We start from the raw sequence: 18,391 nt of genomic DNA on the forward strand, positions 1-18,391 counted from the left end.
TCCACTAGATACAGGCCTCCAACTAGACCCTGCCCCATTGATCACAACTGTACCTTCTTCCTTATGTACTTCTCAATAGAAGACATAGGTAGAAGGTATCCTATCCCCACCACAGCATTGACACACAGACTATGTCTGTACTATGTGGTAGAGTCTGTGTGTGAGCGTGGGTGAAAGTATAATATGCCCTGGTGTGGTGGTTTTAGCTGGGGCTTGGTGCCAGATGCCCACCAAGTCATTCTATTACTCTCACTCCTAAACTGGACAGAGGAGAGAGAAATGTAACAAGAGGTTTGTGAATTGAGATAAGGACAGGAAGATTGTTCAACAATTAGCGTCACAGGCAAAACACTCAACTTTGGGAGAAATAGTTTGATTTATTATTGAGCAATCAAAATAGAGCAGGGAAATGAGAAATAAAACTGAATCTTAAAACACCTACCCCCACTCCTCCCTCTTCCCAGGACTCTCCTTCCTTCCACCCCAGAGGTGCAGGGGATGGGGGATGGGGGCTGTGGTCATTTCATTATCGATGGACTTTGTCGCTGCTTCTTCTCAGGGGGAGGCCTCCTCACACTTCCCACTGCTACACTGTGGTGTCCCTCCCACGGGAGGCAGTTCCTCATGAATTTCTCCAACATAGGTCCTTCCCAACGGCTACAGTTCCTAACAAACTGCTCCAGCATGGGGCCTCTCACGGGGGCAGCTCCTCACACCCTGCCCCAGCATGGGTTATCCATTGGAACAACAGTCCTTCAGGCACTGACTGCTCCTGTGTGAGTTCCTCACAGGATCACAAATCCTGACAGCAAAGCTGCTCTGGCCTGGGCTCGTTTCTCCCCATGGACTCCCAGGTCTTGCCAGGAGCTTGCTCCAGTGTGGGCTTCCCATGGAGTCACAGCCGCCTTCAGGCAATCCACCTGCTCTGGCATGGGGTCCTCCATGGGCTGTGAGTGGTTCTCTGCTCCTCCATGGACAGGCTGCCTTACTTCAACACAGGTCACCAGTGAATCCTTCTTCCAGTACTTCAGCACCTCCTCCCCCTCCTTCTCCACTGACCTTGATGTCTGCAGAGATATTTTCACATTCTCACTCCCTGTTGCTGCTGCAGTTTAGCCACTGTGCAACAAATTCTTCCCCTTCTCAAATATGTTATTCACAGAGGTGTTACCTTCATCACTAATTGGCCAGGCCTGGGTCAGCCGTGGGTCCATCTTAAAATTGTCTGGCAATGACCCTGTCAGCTACAAGAGAAGCTTCTGGCAGCTTTTTGTTTAAGGAAGCCACTACTGTCACGCCCTGCTACCATAAACCTGGCCCAGGCACAACCACTACACCTGGACTCAAATTTGTGTTTCAGGAGTACCGCTGCCTTTATTGTGGTTTGCTGATCTTTACTGAGTCATCATGGTTGTTCTGTAGTCCTGACTGCATGCAACAGATGGTCACTCAAGAGAAGTGTGTAGCAGAGTTACTGATTTGGGGGATCTTTTGAACATGACAGTAACAGAAGGAATTATGGAGAGAGCTGGTGACAAGTTTTAGAGTTGAACCTATGCAACCAGACTGCTGCCTTGGCTTCAATTGGTTCAGTTTAGAAGTTTGACTAGTTCAGGCTTGAACATGTATTCACACCTAAGTTTAAAAAATGCACATATAGCCAAACTGTAGTTGTCAACTGTACTTCTGTATAGAAGTGGTAGTTTATAGTTTGTGTTGTTACTTCATCTATGACCCAAACTTTTCCATCCAAAGAGAATTGTTTTGCCAGGATTTCGTATATGATTATAGAGAAGATAAAATGTAGTCTTACAGAGTACAAAATGCAGAAAATTAAAAGAAAAAAGACACCATAAGAAAAAAGATGTGGCATTTCAATGTGATACCATGAATATCACAGTATCATAGAATGGTAGGGATTGGAAGGGACCTCTAAAGATCATCTAGTCCTGCTAAAGCAGGTCCATCTAGATCAGGACACGTAGGAACATGTCCAGGTGGGTTTTGAAAACCTCCAGAGAAGGAGACTCCACACCCTCCCTGGGCAGCCTGTGCCAGGGCTCCTTCACCCTCACAGGAAATAAGTTTTTCCATAAGTTTAAGTGGAGCTTTTTGTGTTCCAGCTTTTGTCCGTTACCCCTAGTCCTGTCACTGAACACCACAGAAAGGAAGTGTTGCCCCATCCCCATGCCATGCACCTTTCAAATGCATTGTAAGAAATTATTTAATTATTTTGTTTTCCAAAGATAGTTAAGTAACTTTGTTTTGTTAGTTATTTTCCTCAGATTTCCAATATAAAAGATTGAAAAAGAACATTTTTAAAATATGTTAAATATTTTCATTTTATAATTGAGTTTTTGCATTTATCTTTGAAGATGCTGTTTGATAAATGTGAAATAAGAAATCTTTCAGTAGAGACAATTCTTCTAACTTAAATGGTATTTACTGAGTGCGGCTGAAGTGCATTGATTGCTATATATACAATTAGTTTGAGTGCAGATGTCTGAATAGAAGTGCATGTTTCTACCTGTTTCAGGCTTCCCAGATACTGTGTTTACTTCTGTATTTTTTCATACTGTAGATGATTACGAACAGCCTTCATGGCAAGTAGCTTGATCTGTGTAAAAGAAAACTTTCCCTGTATTAGCATGAGGAAAAAGTTCAATGGAATAAAATAGGAAGAAATTAATCATAGTTATTCTGAGCTTCTTTTACTGGTTCATAGCCAGCCCTAATTCAGACTGAAATTCTTAGGAGAGTGTAGTGTTTAGTAACATCTAAATGATCTTTCAAATAATAAAAAAACATTCCAGCACATATTTCTGAACTGTTAGATACTTAGCATGTCTCATTTGTCACTGATTGTTGTTGTTGTGTAGTTGAACAGTGTCCTAATGCAACCTTTGTGGAAAAACAAGGTGAAATTGTTTCTGTTTACCAAATTCACCTCTGCAAAATTGACTTTAAAGAAATTCCAAGATGAGTGTATTTATCATAATTGTGACTAGCCCCACAATCTCCAGCATACAGTTTCAAAGAAGTCAACTGCTTTGAAGTGATTAGAATATATTTCTAATATACTGCTCTTTCTTGTGTATATATGCAAGACAAATCTATTTTTTTCTAAGGCAGACTACATTATTTGGGAGTTTTAGTACTATTTTACTTGTCAGAGTTGAAAACATGTTGGATTAAAATATTAAAATTAATATTGAGAAAACATGAAAAACATGAGTATAGGGACATTCTTTTAAAGATAGCACTCATAAGCTGTGCTTATATGTGTTTGACATCAGGCCTATTCTGAAGTAATTTTAAAACATTGACTCTAATGCAGTTAGGATGATTTACTTAATACTCCTACACAGCTGAGGAGAGAGAAAGCATATGGAAAATGGATTTCAGGGGAGATAGAGGTTATGCATAGAGAAGAAAAGCATTGTTGATGTAACAAAACAGTAGAAAGGGAGTCATAATAGAGGGATGAGAGAGTCTATTCATTTAGGACTAAACTTTAAAGTTTTAGGCTATGATTTCCACTCACTTGAAGGTAAAGGTTGCAAATTGGATATGTAAGTGAACTTTCTGTGTCTGCATTAGTATTTGGGGCCTAGTGGGGACACGGGTGTGCTGAAGACATAGCATACTTTTTTTTTTTTTTTTTTCAGTATTCCAGCTTGCAGGGTCTGTGGTTGTCTGAGCTTGTTACCACACTGTTGTAAAACAAAAGGAATTGTAGTTGTGGTATTTTTTTTTGGTAAGGATTTTGTGCCACTGCAGTTTTTTTCTCTCTTCCTAGACCATATCATTGAGCTTGTTGAGCTTTGCAGCTGTTTAGCATTGTTCTATTTCAACTCTGGTTACCAAAAATGACCAGATCACTGATGTGAATGTGTTGGTTTTTATGCTCATTTGGAGCTTCTGGCTCTTTGAGAACTTGTTCATGGTAGGTTGTATTCTAGATTTGGAACGTTGGCCTCGGCTGAGTAATGCCTTGTGTGCTGGGGATTCATGGGTAAAAATTACAGTAAACTAGTGCTGCATAGTGTTAGCCAGCTTGCTATGTTGTGTGTAGGCCTCTGTGGCCTAAACATTCATACTTCATTTTGTAATAAAAGGTGTTATCAGTACTGCTTAGATTTTACTTTTCTTGAACTTAAAGTGTTGTCGGATCTTAAAACCCCCTCTGGTTATATATTCGCTGAATAAACACATGTCAACAATTTCTTATCAGAATGAAAGTGAAAAACCAGGAAAGAAGCATAAGCATTTCCTACACATGCCAGATTCACCAAAACTTGGCAGTTTGTGTGTCTAACAGGGCTTGACTCTCTTTGGACAGGCTTGAAGGCTCTAAAGTTTAACTATCCATTAACTCTGTATTTCACATTCAGGAAGGATATATGATGCATTTTTTGTATGATTTTGAAAGTAAATCTATCTGAGATCAGGGTACAAATTATGAGAAATTGGAAGGTGAGAACTCTGGGTAGGGAAGTGATAGTCTAAGTCCCAGATACTTGCTTTAGGCTCACAGGATTTGTATTTTTTGGTAGGCTACTGCAAAGTGTAAAAAAGATCTGTAAAACTGTAGTGACATTGATAAGTACTCATAAACTCAAATGAGAAAATATTTTGTTTGTTTTATTAATTTTTAAAAAAATCATGTCTGAGCCTCTTGCTTAAGAGCCAGGTCAGATACTTGTACAATTTCCGATATAAAAAACAAGTCAAAGCTTTTCAAATTAGAAAAAACTAAAATTCAGATGCCTGAGATTCAGTATATACTCTTTTTACTAATGTGGAAGTAGTTCTTTGTTACTGATTTATAACCATAAAAAACACATAGAATTTCCTTGGGGGAAGATAGATTTGGAATAGCTGGATGGTTGTTCTTCACTTATATTCCTCAATCATCAGGGACAAAAGCCCCTTTAGATACAATTGTACTTTATTGTATTATTTGCCTTATTGTGCTGTAATGTTTAAGTTCCTGAAGTACCTGAAGTCCTAAGTACCTGAATTCCCCAGTCAATTAATTGACAGACTGTTATGAATGGAATTTTGAAAGGTTTTGTGCTGAGAGGACACTTGTGCTAACCAGAAGGAAATACCACATAATGAGCCATACATCTTAAACTGTGCCTCTCTTGGGCTTATATGTGAGAACAAAATTCATAGCTCAATTCTTCTGTTTCAACATGTCAAATATTATGTTTACATTATGAACGAAGATGCCAGTGAGACAATTTTGGAAGCAGAAGCATATTGGTGAGGTCTGTGTGAGCCAGCCTGGGTTTGGCAGCTGTGTCAGTGTGTGCCAGCTAGAGAATGTCACCAGGAGTACTGCAGATCCAAGGTTTCCTGTGTTAGCAACTAAGCTGTCTTGTCCCATATGAATACAATGCAGAGCATACACAGGCTAATATTTTCCTTTGCTTGATTCCAGTTTCAGCCACTCAGAAAGAGGCCTTATGAGCAAATGTAGCTCTTGTGTCAGTGAGGTGGCAAACTCGGGCCTGTGGTTCGGATGGGTCACATCATCTAATTGTGGGAGCCCATACGTGTGTGATGAGACAGATAAAAGTCCTGCAGAAAAATGAGCCAGTACTGAGGAAACCAAACTACTAGCTTCTGTATCTTGTTTCAGGATTTTAAGTTTTCAACTCAGTGCTGCACATGAGCAAGTGTGCTCATGAATTCATAGCATTTGGACTCCAGCTGCTCATCACACGAGGATTTTCTGTGCAATAGAAACTTCCTGGCTTTAATAGGTACTGGAGCTCTGCATTCTGCTTTTAGAGCATAGAGCAGTCATGAAATGAGTTGTCCTTTTCTGGAATAAAAGCTGATTTTTAAATTTTTTTTTTTTTCCTAATCAAATGACTGGTAGTTGTCCTGGTACAGCTTCCATAGTTAGAATTTCTCTCTCTTGCATGATCAGAAGTCCACCATAAATCATATTCTTTTTATTAAACTTCATGTTTTCAGTTGATATTTGGTATAGTTTGAGTGGACTTGCTGCAGAAGACCTCTTATTGTGCCCAACTTGTGATTTCTTGTTGAAATGAAATGAAGACAGGTGAGAAGCTGTCAGCCTGCCACACTGGACTCAGTTCTGGGGTAATTTAAAGCAAAACTGTAGCTGTTTGAAAAATGCCATTTGCTCAATTTTGGGTGCAGTGGGGTTTTCAATTATTTCAAGAGGTAATTGTTTTGGTTTTTTAGGGTTTTTTTTAATGGCATGTTTGGATTTACGAGAAACAGAGTCTTACTGAATCAGTGAGCAGAAGATGTGGTTCAGTATTGTCACAAAGATACAGATATTCATGAATTTTTATTGTGCAATAAACCAGATGTCAAGAAGACAATGTGTTTCAGAGCACTTAGAATATAATTTCAATTTTATTTAGAACTGCAATTTGTTTTTTCATTCCTCAGAGTGCATGTTTCACTGGTGAGATTTGGTTACGCAAGTCACATTGTATTCTCTTGGCCTGTTTTAAGCTTAAAATGTAACTCAACATGATTATTAAAAAAATGTCATAAAATTTTGATCAGCCTAAGAAATCTGGTTTTTTGCTAACTGTTTTTTTGGAATGGTAACTGTTTCAGGGAAAAAACCTCAAATAGACTTAACTAATTACAGAAGAGCTGTGGCTAGCATGCTGCTCCATCTCTTTTCTCATGACCTTCTAATTTTATGATGGTTTTTGTGTGTGTGTAACCAATTAAAATAGACAGTGTGTCAAAATACCGTAGTCCAAATGCCCAACAGCTGGGATAAAGGGGTAATAATCCATGTCCTGGAATCACAGGAAACAGAGAAGGGATAAGTTGCAGATAATTTAGTCTTTGTACTTATGCGCAGCTTTTCCTCAAAGTACATCATTAAATTTTAGTACTGATCTAATACACTGACATATTACTAAAATTATAGTGTTTAATTTTGTCAGTTTGTCTTTTCCGTTGCAGAAGTCAATGCCCGGGACAGAAAGATGAACTAGATCACTTCAGATTCTCTACAGACAATTCTTCTGTGATTACATAGTTCTTGCTGATCTTTCTGAGTCATGTTTTGACTTCGGATAATAGTGTTTTGCTCCATGTATTGTTTTATATCTCTTCCCATCTATTTGAAAGCAAATGTTGTTTTCAGATTTTGAGGAAGTAGTTGAGATATTTATCTTGTCATATCAGTCTTCGGAATCTTTTCTCTCCCTTCTTCCTCCTCCTTTAGCTCATGCATATCAGAACTCTTTGGGCATGAGAAGTTGGTTCACATCTTTGTCCTCATTCTGTAAAAAGAATGAACTAAGAAGCTGCATTTTAGAGCTCATAAAGTGCTTAACATGGTGACTGTATTCTTCTTTGTTTTATTGTTTAGTAGCATGAAAGGGAGAGGCAAGACATCTAGTTTTCTCTTCTGAGAGGAAAAAAACTTCAGGTTCATTTTTGGTGTCTTATTCTGCCACTATATGCTTATCTTAGGTCAGAAATCTTTTAAGAATGGACAGGACTCATGTATGAGAACAGGATTTGCCAATAGAAGGTTAATGAAATCAACATTAAGAGTGTTCTTATTTTATATGATGAGACTCTATTTTTTTTTTTCTGTGTCAAACTTGGTAGACCTTAGAAGATCTTCTGTGTCTGCATTGAAAAGAATCAGAATTCATCATTGGGAGTGGTTTTCTAGGTTTACTTATTTAAGATAATTCCAAATGTTTTGCAACAGCATCAACTAATCTTACTCTTTAAATTATGTAACAAACAGTGTAGTGTATAGTGCCATTCTCAGTATTTAGCACTGTTAGGGAGCATAATTTTTGCCCTATGACTTGATAAGCAATGTTCTGCCACTGCATCCTTTTCATTTTTATTATATGGAAAACTCTTGTCCTAATTGTCTGCAGGTTTTTATAAAGTTCACATGAGCAATTGGTAAACGACTACTATAGTGTAGCTAATTTTCTGGTATCAAAATGACTAAAGCCAGCTGGGAGAGTTCTGTTTTAGGGTTGCTATAGATCTTTAATGCTATATACTTGATAAACAGATCAAAGATCTATGTTTAATTGGTTTCAAATCTAAACAAAACCAAAACTGAAATATAAGCATTTAAATATCTGTTCTGAGGCACAGTGCTGCTGGATATTGAATACTTTCTGGTATATATACAGTGTTCACAGTGATTTCACTGGTAAGTATATTTGTATAGTGTTTCACAGGGTGAATTCTGCATGAAGGAACAAACTCAGTTTTCTGAAAGTTTTTTAGTTTGCTTATTTCTGAGCAGTTTAGCCAAATTGAAATCTGTGAAAACAGTAGGTGATGTGGTTGTCAGGACTTCTCACATCTCTTCTGCTTTTCAATATCTGAATAAACTTAAAACTGTCCTCACAGAAACCACCTAATATGTACGTAGAAGAATGTCTGAGAAAATAGCATCTCAGGTCTGTACATGTGCTTACAGTAGATGTTTATGAATGACTTCAGATTCTTTTTTTTTTTTTTTTTTTGGAAATTGGCCCTCAGAGTGTACTTACAGTTTTTCATTGCTCTATTCAAGTCTCATATAGACTAAGTAGTGTGATCTATGCAGTAAGATGTATTAAAAGATAAAGAAAAATAGAAAAAGATAGAAAATGTATGTTAAAATTCTTTTTTTTTTGAGTGCAGCTAGCTGATATTAATACTAATGACATTTAGACATCTCTGTGTTTTGTTCCACAGGCAGCAGGAGCAATTTGTCCTCTAGTTTCAACTGTTATTGCCTCTGCTGCAGATGGCTGTTTGGATCACTCATTGGAACGGGCGAGGTACAGAGCGAGTGAAATGCCTCAGGCTTTCTTGTTTGATATAATCTATGAAGCATACCAACTGGTAAGAGTATGAGACTTGGAGACTTTATTTCCATTTTCTTTAGCATTTTTTAAAAAAGATAACGTTGTTTCTCTCCTTTCAACATCTATTTCAGAGAGATAAAAACTATAAAACTATAAACTGTAAAACCATATGCATATTACACCTCTGTAGTCTTTTAATGAAAATGCTTTATCGTTATAATCTAGTCAGCTTTTTTGGTTATCAAATTGCCAAGTACAAAAGGGGGTAGGGGTCTAAATTATTGGAAACTGAGATTTGCTTTTATTTTTATTGCAGATTAAATAGATTACTTTAAACACTCTAACCTACACGTTTAAGTTGAATATGTACTATGTATATGGTGTTGACTGAAAGTACCAAAGAGTTTTGGAGGCATAACATAATAATGGCATTATGTAATAATATGATGGGATACATGCTGTTTTAAAATATTGGGATAATATTAACTTGATACATCTAGTTAAAAATTGTTTAATTTGTTTTGTTTTGCATGTGTATTGTACATAATTTGATTAGTGGCTGAAAATAGGATTTACTTGGTCTCTATTGGGATTCTCCATTTTTTTCCTACTATATTGCTTTGACAACATCTTTTTTTTAAGAAAATAAAAATTATGGGTTTTGTATTAAACCTTGGCTCTTTTGCCTTTGTCTTGAAGACTCCTTTTATTAGTCCCACCCTGCATTTGCACCTCACTGGAGGCACTCCAGGCTTTCATCTTGGCGTTCTACTTCCTTTTCATTCATCACCTTGTGGAAATTGCCTGTCTTCCAGGTATCTTCCAGGCTGACTGGAAGCTGAGCATTTCTTCATTTGTCCCTTGGAAGGAATTATGTTTCTCTCCAGTAATACTGACAGTCATATTTCCCATCAGTCTTTCATTTCTAGACTAAAATAGCCCAAATTACTGATATCTACCTTCAAAGAGTACATTACTTAGACGTTACCAATAACAAAACATGGACATGGACAGACAGTGAAGATGAAAGAATAGGTTAATTGTTCAGTAATTGTTTCAATTAGAAATGTTGGCACAAATTCCATGTCATGCCCTTTATGCTTAATACTTGAAGCTATTCTTAGATGATCTAGATGAAGCGCTGTTCAAGATTAAGAGGTATTCAAGTGACTGGACTAGCTTCAACCTTTGTACTTCTGATGAGAAGCAGGGGGATGTTCTTGGTGTAGGTGATAACACAGCTGATAATTCTAAGTGAGACTGTATCTTGAATGTAGTGGGCATATTTGTTAAGAAGCAGCATATAGGTGCATAAAATGTTGTCTCTCAGGAGACAACAGCTACTATTGGTAGATATCAACAAGAAAGATACAGTTGTCTGTCTCTTTTGTGAAATTTCAAATCTCTTGTTTATGCGCTGTTTCTCAAAAACCGCCCCCCAAACCCCCATTTTTTCCTACTGTGTTTGCTCTTAGTTTGCAGATACAGTGGAGCTGGCAAATACATCAAAAGCTTTTGCCCTAAGTGCCTTGCTCAAAAACTGACTGTATTTGCAATCCCTATGCTCCTCTGAATAGTGTTCTCTTCTCACATATGCATTCCATCACTTGTCTTTTTTTGTATCCATGCTCTTTCAAGAACAAGCCACCAAAGTTGTAAGCAAGCAACCAAGCCTATGGTTCCTTGTCCCCAGTTCCCTTTGCATTGGCGAAATTCTGGTCATTTAAATGCTCTGTGCCTTTGAGCTCTGGGAAGGATAACACTTTGCTAAACCTCTCAGCTCATATTGTTTGCTAATTATTTATGTTTCAATAGTGCCTGGCTGTCCAAGTCAAGGATTAAGACCCTATTGTTCTGGGAACTGTATAAAGAAAGATAGATGATAGTTGTCCTGAAAAGCTTAGTCAAGCTACTGTAAGACAGATTTTTGTAGAAATGGTTACAGCTTGTGTTGGTTACTGAATATTAAGTTACCCATCATTAGTTCCCACAACAACCAGGTGAAATAGATAAGTATTATTATACAGATGAAAAAAAAAATTAAAAATTTGTAACTCACGTTGCAAGTCATTGACAAAGCTGAGAACAGAATTAGCTTTGGCAGACTTGGTGTGGGATCATGATCCTGTGTGCTTTATAAAACAGTTATGACCTTTATGCAACAGTGTGGAGAAAACCAAAGGAGTTCCTTGGAGAGAAACTGTCCACTTGAATTGTTAATTCAAATAACGTAGTCTTTTCAGTTACTTTGTAGGTAATGTGGACTGTGTTTAAACTCCATCTCCATTTAAATGCATCATCTGATTTGAGTACCTATATTTAGAGAGTTTGCTTCCAGATGTGTTCTTTTTCATTAATTTAAGATCTCTGAGTATCTTGACTGCTAAGTTGCAACATTCAATTTAGGGTTAGTTCTCTGATAGTTACAGATTTGCCATCTATAATCTTATTTGTGCTATTTATCTTGTACTAATCTGGGCAGAGGAGACTAGTGCTACTCCTTTTATTGCTACTGTGAATGTATTGAGAACTAGAAAGGAATAAGCAATTAACACTTTTAAAATACGTAAAAATACTTTTGTGATCTTTTTCAAATAAAAAAAGTAATTTCCTTAAAAATCTTTTTCCCTTTCTTACCTGGTTAAAAAATTTGTAGTAATAATTTGGGGAAAAATATGTGCTTTCTACATAAAATTAACTGAAGTAGATACAACATGCAAAAAATTGCTTTACAATATTATCTTAAATATGTATACTACAGTGAGATCCCTTTACATTTGGTGCCAAAAATCCAGCATGGCTTTTAAGGATATTCTGCTAGGTTGTCTACATGTCATGCCCATGTCATTGAGATGCATCTCATTTTTATGTACTCTCTTCTGTGTTACCTAGAACATACATTCTCCAAACAGAACTTCTTGTTCAGATATATGTTGTTTTTGCATTTAACTGTGATGATGTCAAGATTTCTGACATAACTATTAACTTCTCAGCTTTATAGTAGTGCTGTTTAAACCTTTTAAATGTTGTTGCTCAAAAATTACATGTACTCTGTTGCCTTTGTAATGACTGTGAGAAATCATTAACAGAAATATTCTTCATCACTTACATGTAGTAAGTTATACTTACTACATATCTGATATTTAATTCTATTTTAACAAGGCTTTTCAAAGGTTAAAACCCTTAGATCTCAAAGGTTAAAATCTAATGTGATTTTTCTGGCTTTGGATTTTCCTTATTACAGGCACTTTGTCAAAAAAAAAGAAAAAAAATGTAAGAGTGGAAGTGACATCAAATTAGAGTCTGTTTGGTCAGTTACCCAGAAATGGTGTTAAGTATTCCATCCATTACCTCTGAAGAATGCTATGAAATAATTTCTGTTGGGTTTCTAATTTTTGCTTGTGTTGTGTGTGAGAGTTGGGTTTTGTTGGAATGTATGCACCGTATTGTTTTGAAAATGTTTTCTTTATACCCCCAGTCACATCTGGTTTTGCTAGATGTATTAACCTGCAATCATCTGGGTTTTAGGGAAGTCCTCCTCTCTCAGTTCCATAATGTTTCTTGATCCTGATGGGGAAATTGTTTCATGCTACAGAAACGTATCCAAGGACTTCTGTCTGCAAAGTAGGGTGGGTAGGTTTGTTAGTTTTTAATCCACAGAGAAGTACATAGAACTGAAATGGAAAGAGCAATCAAAAAAATGGTGAGATACTGGGTACTGCTAGGGCTTCTAATGGTTAATTTTGAATATTTTTTTAACCATACTGAATAGTATAGATTTATGAAAATATTTCAGTAATAAAAATCTCAGACTTTTGAATTAGCATCAATTTTAACACGTTAGTGGTAGAAGCAGCTTTTTTTGATATGTCTGTGTATATACTTCAGAGTTAAAAAAAAAAAAAGACATTCAGATGTCCCATATTTTTACTTTTTACCAGGGGAATGCAAGCAGTTTGAAGGGCATTGTTGTTTTTTTGGCGATAGAAGAATTGGGAGGACTTTGTATCTACGTTTTGTGATGCAGGGAGTAAGTGGAGGTACAACAGGGAAAGAAAAGCCTTTCAATATTCTTTTGCCTCAAATAATAATTGCTCCAATGCAGCAGGATTGGAAGACCACTGTTCAGGAAATAGCTAGTGGAGTTCCACAGCCAGTGGAACTAAAATGATACCTTGATCTTAAAAAGCCTCACTACTCTGACTTAGGTGTAATTAGATAGAGCGCTTAGCTGTAATAAATGAATAAGCATAATGGGATTTTGGCAGATATGGACACCTACCCCTGTATATAATGCTTCTTAACACTTTCCTTTGCAATTTTCTATTTCAGTTGGTTTTGTGAAGCATGGGAAACTAGATATTTATTTCTATTTCAGTGAAATAGAAATAACGTCTCCACTTTGTAGTAGGACTTGGGAATTTGGCATTGGGATGGTCCTGAGTTGAGAAGAGGATGTATTATACGGGCCTCCTTACACATGCCTGTGAGTGCCTCTTCAGTTTTTTTTATGAACTGCATCACTCCTTTCATGCACTTCAATTTGTTAAATATATAAAAGGCCATATAAATGTGTTAAGGGGATGAATGTAATGTTGCATAGGTGCTCTTAGTATTGGTACTTCCTAACTTGTGACTTCTCGTTTCCTACACAATGTCGTGAACCATACCACTAACCTTCAGTAAATATTAGTAGTGGACAAGTTAAACCTTTTAAAATAAAAAATGCAAATCTATAATTTGTAAAATTTGAACTTTTACCTGTGTAAAAGTTCAAAAATTGCAGAATACATGATGTACTTAAATTCTAACCTGCCTGGGACAAACCCAACCAGTTAATAAGAATTAAATTCTTAATCTTTGGAAATGCATGTTTCTTTTCTATTCTAACCAACCCTAAGGGAAATGAGAAAAGTTTTAAGTGTTAATTGAATATCCACCCTTTCCAAAGATAGCAAATAAAGGATAAATTCTTTAGACCAGACTTGTTCATTTTTGCTTAAGGCGGTTTCATGTTTCTGTTCAGCTTTTTAAATTAAATAGGAGCAAATGCAAACTATGATCCTTTAAGCCTGGGAGGAGGAAGGTGAGGGGAAGACTTCACTTACCAGAAGTAAATTGATGCCCTGGAGCAGTATCTTTAAAGGAATTAAGAGTATCAGGAAGTCATATAGACTACCTTTTTCCTTTAATCAGTGTATGCTGAGACTGATTTCTGTAATACCTGTTTCTGACATATTGTGAAATGCACAGAGATCTCAGACATCTTTTGTCCTTAACACAGAACATCTTGTTGTGTCATGTCACCTTAGTATACAAAGTAATGCAACTGCAATACACAAAGGCTGAAATACCCATATTTAAAGCAGTGTGTATTTGAAATGTATCTGCCAAAGCAATGAAGGTAGCAGGTAGCTTTGCCTTTCCTGATCTGGCAGAGAAACAACTGAAAATGGAAGCAGATGAGGAGTGATATGTAGAAAATCCTGACTAGTTTCTATGTCAGAGATGTAAGCGAAAAACATGATATGGTTAGAGAATTTTCAGCATGAGTACTGGGGATACAATAAAATTTCTCACCAATGACACCAGTCTGGTGAAGCTGAGGACCTTGTAAGAGCTACACACAGCTGAAGAAAGAGTTGGACGTTAGAAGTCTATTCTGCAGGAATCATTCACATGTGAATAGCACAGCAAAATCTGATCACTGTTTAGAGGGACAGGTTTATTAGAATCTTATTTTTAAAAAAAAAATGATACTTTTGTTTTCTGGTAATATATTTTATATTGTTTTATACTTGGCCTCAAGATCTTCTCTACCAGGAAAATATACCGCAAAAGTTACACCATTTTCTTGGAGTATTTGTATTGCATATATAGTTACTTTACTCATCTGTTCATAGTAGGCTTTTTGTAGATTGTAGAAGTTTATATTTAGCTAATCAGAACAATGATGCTGAAATAAAAAAAAAAGTAAAAAGACGAACAGGAAGCAGGAATATTCATTGAAGGGAGATGAGCATCAACATGTTTCTCTGATGCATATCTGTAACCTTCTTACGAATATCCACTCAGAACAGACTGACCTTAGGGACTCTATCTCATCTGTATAGAAACTATGCAGAGATTAGTACTCTTTGAAACTACACTGAATTAATAATAGCCAAAATTACCCACTGTTGGGGTAATAAGCAAACCCATTTACTTATGGGACATTACAGCATCTGCCTGCATAGGAAAGCACTGCTACATATAAGCATAGTAATAACAAGATATAGAAGAATAATGTGTCAGGAAAAATTGTGCAAATACTTTGATGCTAAATTTTGGGAGGCAGATGTTCTTCCACTCCCCCCAAAAATCATTACAAGATGTTCGCAGATGGGGTTGAGATGAGGAGAAGAGATATTCTGCAAACTCTCCAACCTGGTCGTCAGCAGAAGAAAAGGAAATCCCCAAATTGTTCTCCTTTAACAAACCCCTGGGAGTGTTCAGGAAAGATTTTGCCAGAGTAAGAAAGGAACTTGGTTATTGTTAGGCCCATTGTAGAAGTATTTGCTCAAAATATTGTCTTTTCTGTACGTAAATAATAGAGAGTGTATTCCATGTGAATTTTGTAAACTTCTAAAGTGCTTTTTGAAAGGGCACAACATTACTGAGATTCTTCAAACATGTGTGAAGCATTTCAGTGTCCTCTGTAGCAGGAAAGTGGAGTCAGCTGTAGCAGTTCAGTAATATTTTGGCATAGGTCAGGCGAGTCCTTCGAGGCAAAATGTCTAGACTGATTTGAGGATTTTCCTGTGAGTTCATTCTTTGTTGAAGAAATCAATGTCTGTCGAATGAACATCGCCAGGAGCAACAAGCGATTAAATGAACAGTAGCAGACAAATTATTGAATAAAACCTTGGTAACTTCGGGAGCAAGGGTCAGATTCAGAGAAAGGACTGAAGGGTCAAAATGGAAATGAAGCAGATTTTGGTCATTTAAGTGTGGAATTTTTCAGGAATTCTGAAAAAGAACCACTGTTCACCTCCCTCCAAAGACACAAAATACCTAAATCTTCAAGGCACCTCAACTTTTTTCTCTTCTTAAACATTCACTAAATATGAAACTCTGTATGCCAAGGCATCTAAGTTGGAGGAAGGCTGAACAACTTAATATATTGCTGTAGAGCAGGTCTGCAGAGAGGGACTGGGAGTTCTGGTTGATAACAAAATGAGCCAGCAATGTGCCCTTGTGGCCAAGAAGGCCAATGGCATTCTGGGCTGTATGAAGAAGAGGGTGGCCAGCAGATTGAGAGAGGTTCTTCTCCCTTTCTGCTCTGCCCTGGTGAGGCTTCATCTGAAGTCCTGTGTCCAGTTCTGGGCTCCCCAGCTCAAGAGGGACAGAGAACTTCTGGAGAGAGTCCAGCGCAGGGCCACCAAGATGATCAGGGGACTGGAACATCTTCCTTATGAGGAAAGGCTGTGCGACCTGGGGCTGTTTAGAATAGAAAAGAGAAGACCAAAGGAGACCTCTTACAAGGAGATGACTTACAAGTAGTTAAAGGGTGTATGTCAAGAGGATGGAGCAACGTGTTCTTCTGTTGTCTCCAGTGATAGGACAAGGGGTAATGGATATAAGGTGGAAGGCAAAAAGTTCAATTTATACATAAGGAAAATCTTTGTTGTGAGGATGAGGGAGCCCTGGCACAGGCTGCCTAGAGAAGTTATGGAGTCTCCTCTGGAGGTTCCCAAACCCTTGTAGACTCGTTCCTGTGTGACATGATCTAGGTGGACTTGCTTAAGCAGGGGGGGTTGACTAGATGGTCTAGAGGTCCCTTCCAACTCCTACCATTCTGCGATTTACCTCCTATAAACTTTAGCTCAGAGAAAAAAAATAAAATTGCCTGATGCTGTCTGGCTATGATATGGTGATATGGGTCAGAGATGTTTGTTTTTGTAGTGTAAAAACACTGAAAAAAAACCCCATGGTTTTTAACATATGACAAAAAAGTGTTTGAGATACATAGATTTTATTGTAAACTGTAATAGGTTATTCTTGAACTTCATCTTCTTAAAGAAAGCATCAGACATCTTTTAGTAGGTGTGTTATATTGTAAGGATGATCAGTTTACATCACTCTTCTTCAGATGTATTTTGTGGTTACTACATGCTCTCTGTGTGTTTGTATGGAGATCCACTTCCTTTCCACCCTCCCCGGCTTTGGTCACTCACTTTGTGTTTAGTTATATGTTCAAGTTTTCTAAATGTGTGCCATTTTAACGTCATTGTTTTTTTTCCTATTTCTGCATTCTAATTTGTGTCCCTTGTCAACTGTATTCTGAAATATGGAATCAAGATGTGATGTGGGAATTAGACAAGAGCTAGCTAATATAATAGTAATCTAGTACTTGTTTGATTTGTATGAAGACAGTACTACAAGGCAATGGTTATTCTTTATATAGAGTCATAAAGGCAGTGTACTTCCATCTGCCTATGTAATGTACTAAGTAGTTACAGTTTTAGTATAACTACCTACTTGGTTGGTCCAAGTCTGCTTACTTTGCTGAGTAGTACAGTACCATGGATTATTTCAGTTTATTGAAATTCCTACTCCAGTTCCTCTGATGGTATAAAATACATATTTATTATAGGTAATGTCTGTCAGTTTTTCAACATGTTTCAGCCTAACAAAGAAAGCCTTCCTCCTGATTTGTAGATGGGTCATTAGATCTGATTGTGTGACAAGGAGATCTATGTAGCTCCTAAATGTTGAAAGAAAACCTAGTAGTAGTAGTAGTAGTCCTTTTTTGTTGTTGTTGGTTTTTGATTTTGTTTTTTTACCAAAAGTTTACTTGAAGCTTCAGTAGAATGTGAGTTCAGTTCTGTTCATTCCTGCTAAAAATTGGTTTTTTTTGATTTTGATGCAAAATTGCAATGGAGTGAGTTTATTAATAATAATGCAGCTTTTCAAAGGAGTTTGAAATACCTTTCTCCATTCATCTTCAGGCTGATGTACACAAGAATGATGCTTAAATACAGGGTTGTCAGCATCACCTAAATGAACATGGATGTGGGCTACTACCCACTACACCTGTTCGGTGTGGGGATGAATGATATAATGAAAAAAATATCTCCAGGATCAAAAAGAATTTTATAAACTTGGGGGAGCAAGTAAAAAGTAGAGGGGCTCAGGTTATTTTCTCCTCCATCTTATTCACTAGAGATAAAGGGGGAGTCTACAATGAAAAAATCACCCAAGTGAACTCCTGGCTGAGAGGCTGGTGCCGGCAGGAAGGTTTTGGATTCTATGACAATGGATCCTTCCTTGGGGACTACAGCTTGATAGGACAGAATGGGATTCATCTCTCCCATAAGGGTGCTGGAATATTTGGGAATTGGCTAGCCAACTTGATCAAGAGGGCTTTAAACTAAGGGACTTGGGGGGAGGGGGGAGAAGCAACATAGAACAAGCTGTCCTCTCTTGTTGGGAAACAAGATAGGACAGGGAACGCAATGATAAGTGCCCTTCATCCACACACTGTGCTGAGATGCAGAAGG

General features: G+C 37.3%; 1 protein-coding gene across 3 annotated transcripts in view; it reads left to right on the forward strand.

Annotated features, from left to right (window-relative positions):
* The window catches only part of CRPPA (CDP-L-ribitol pyrophosphorylase A), a 110,404-nt gene that overhangs the window by 15,199 nt on the left and 76,814 nt on the right, over positions 1 to 18,391 (forward strand). For all 3 annotated transcript variants that reach the window (XM_061996563.1, XM_061996565.1, XM_061996564.1), the window contains exon 3: positions 8,737 to 8,886. In XM_061996563.1, coding sequence (XP_061852547.1) covers positions 8,737 to 8,886 — 150 coding nt within the window. The remainder of the gene's footprint in view (positions 1 to 8,736; positions 8,887 to 18,391) is intronic.

This window comes from Colius striatus, chromosome 5 (assembly GCF_028858725.1).
Source record: "Colius striatus isolate bColStr4 chromosome 5, bColStr4.1.hap1, whole genome shotgun sequence".
NCBI classification, from domain to species: domain Eukaryota; kingdom Metazoa; phylum Chordata; class Aves; order Coliiformes; family Coliidae; genus Colius; species Colius striatus.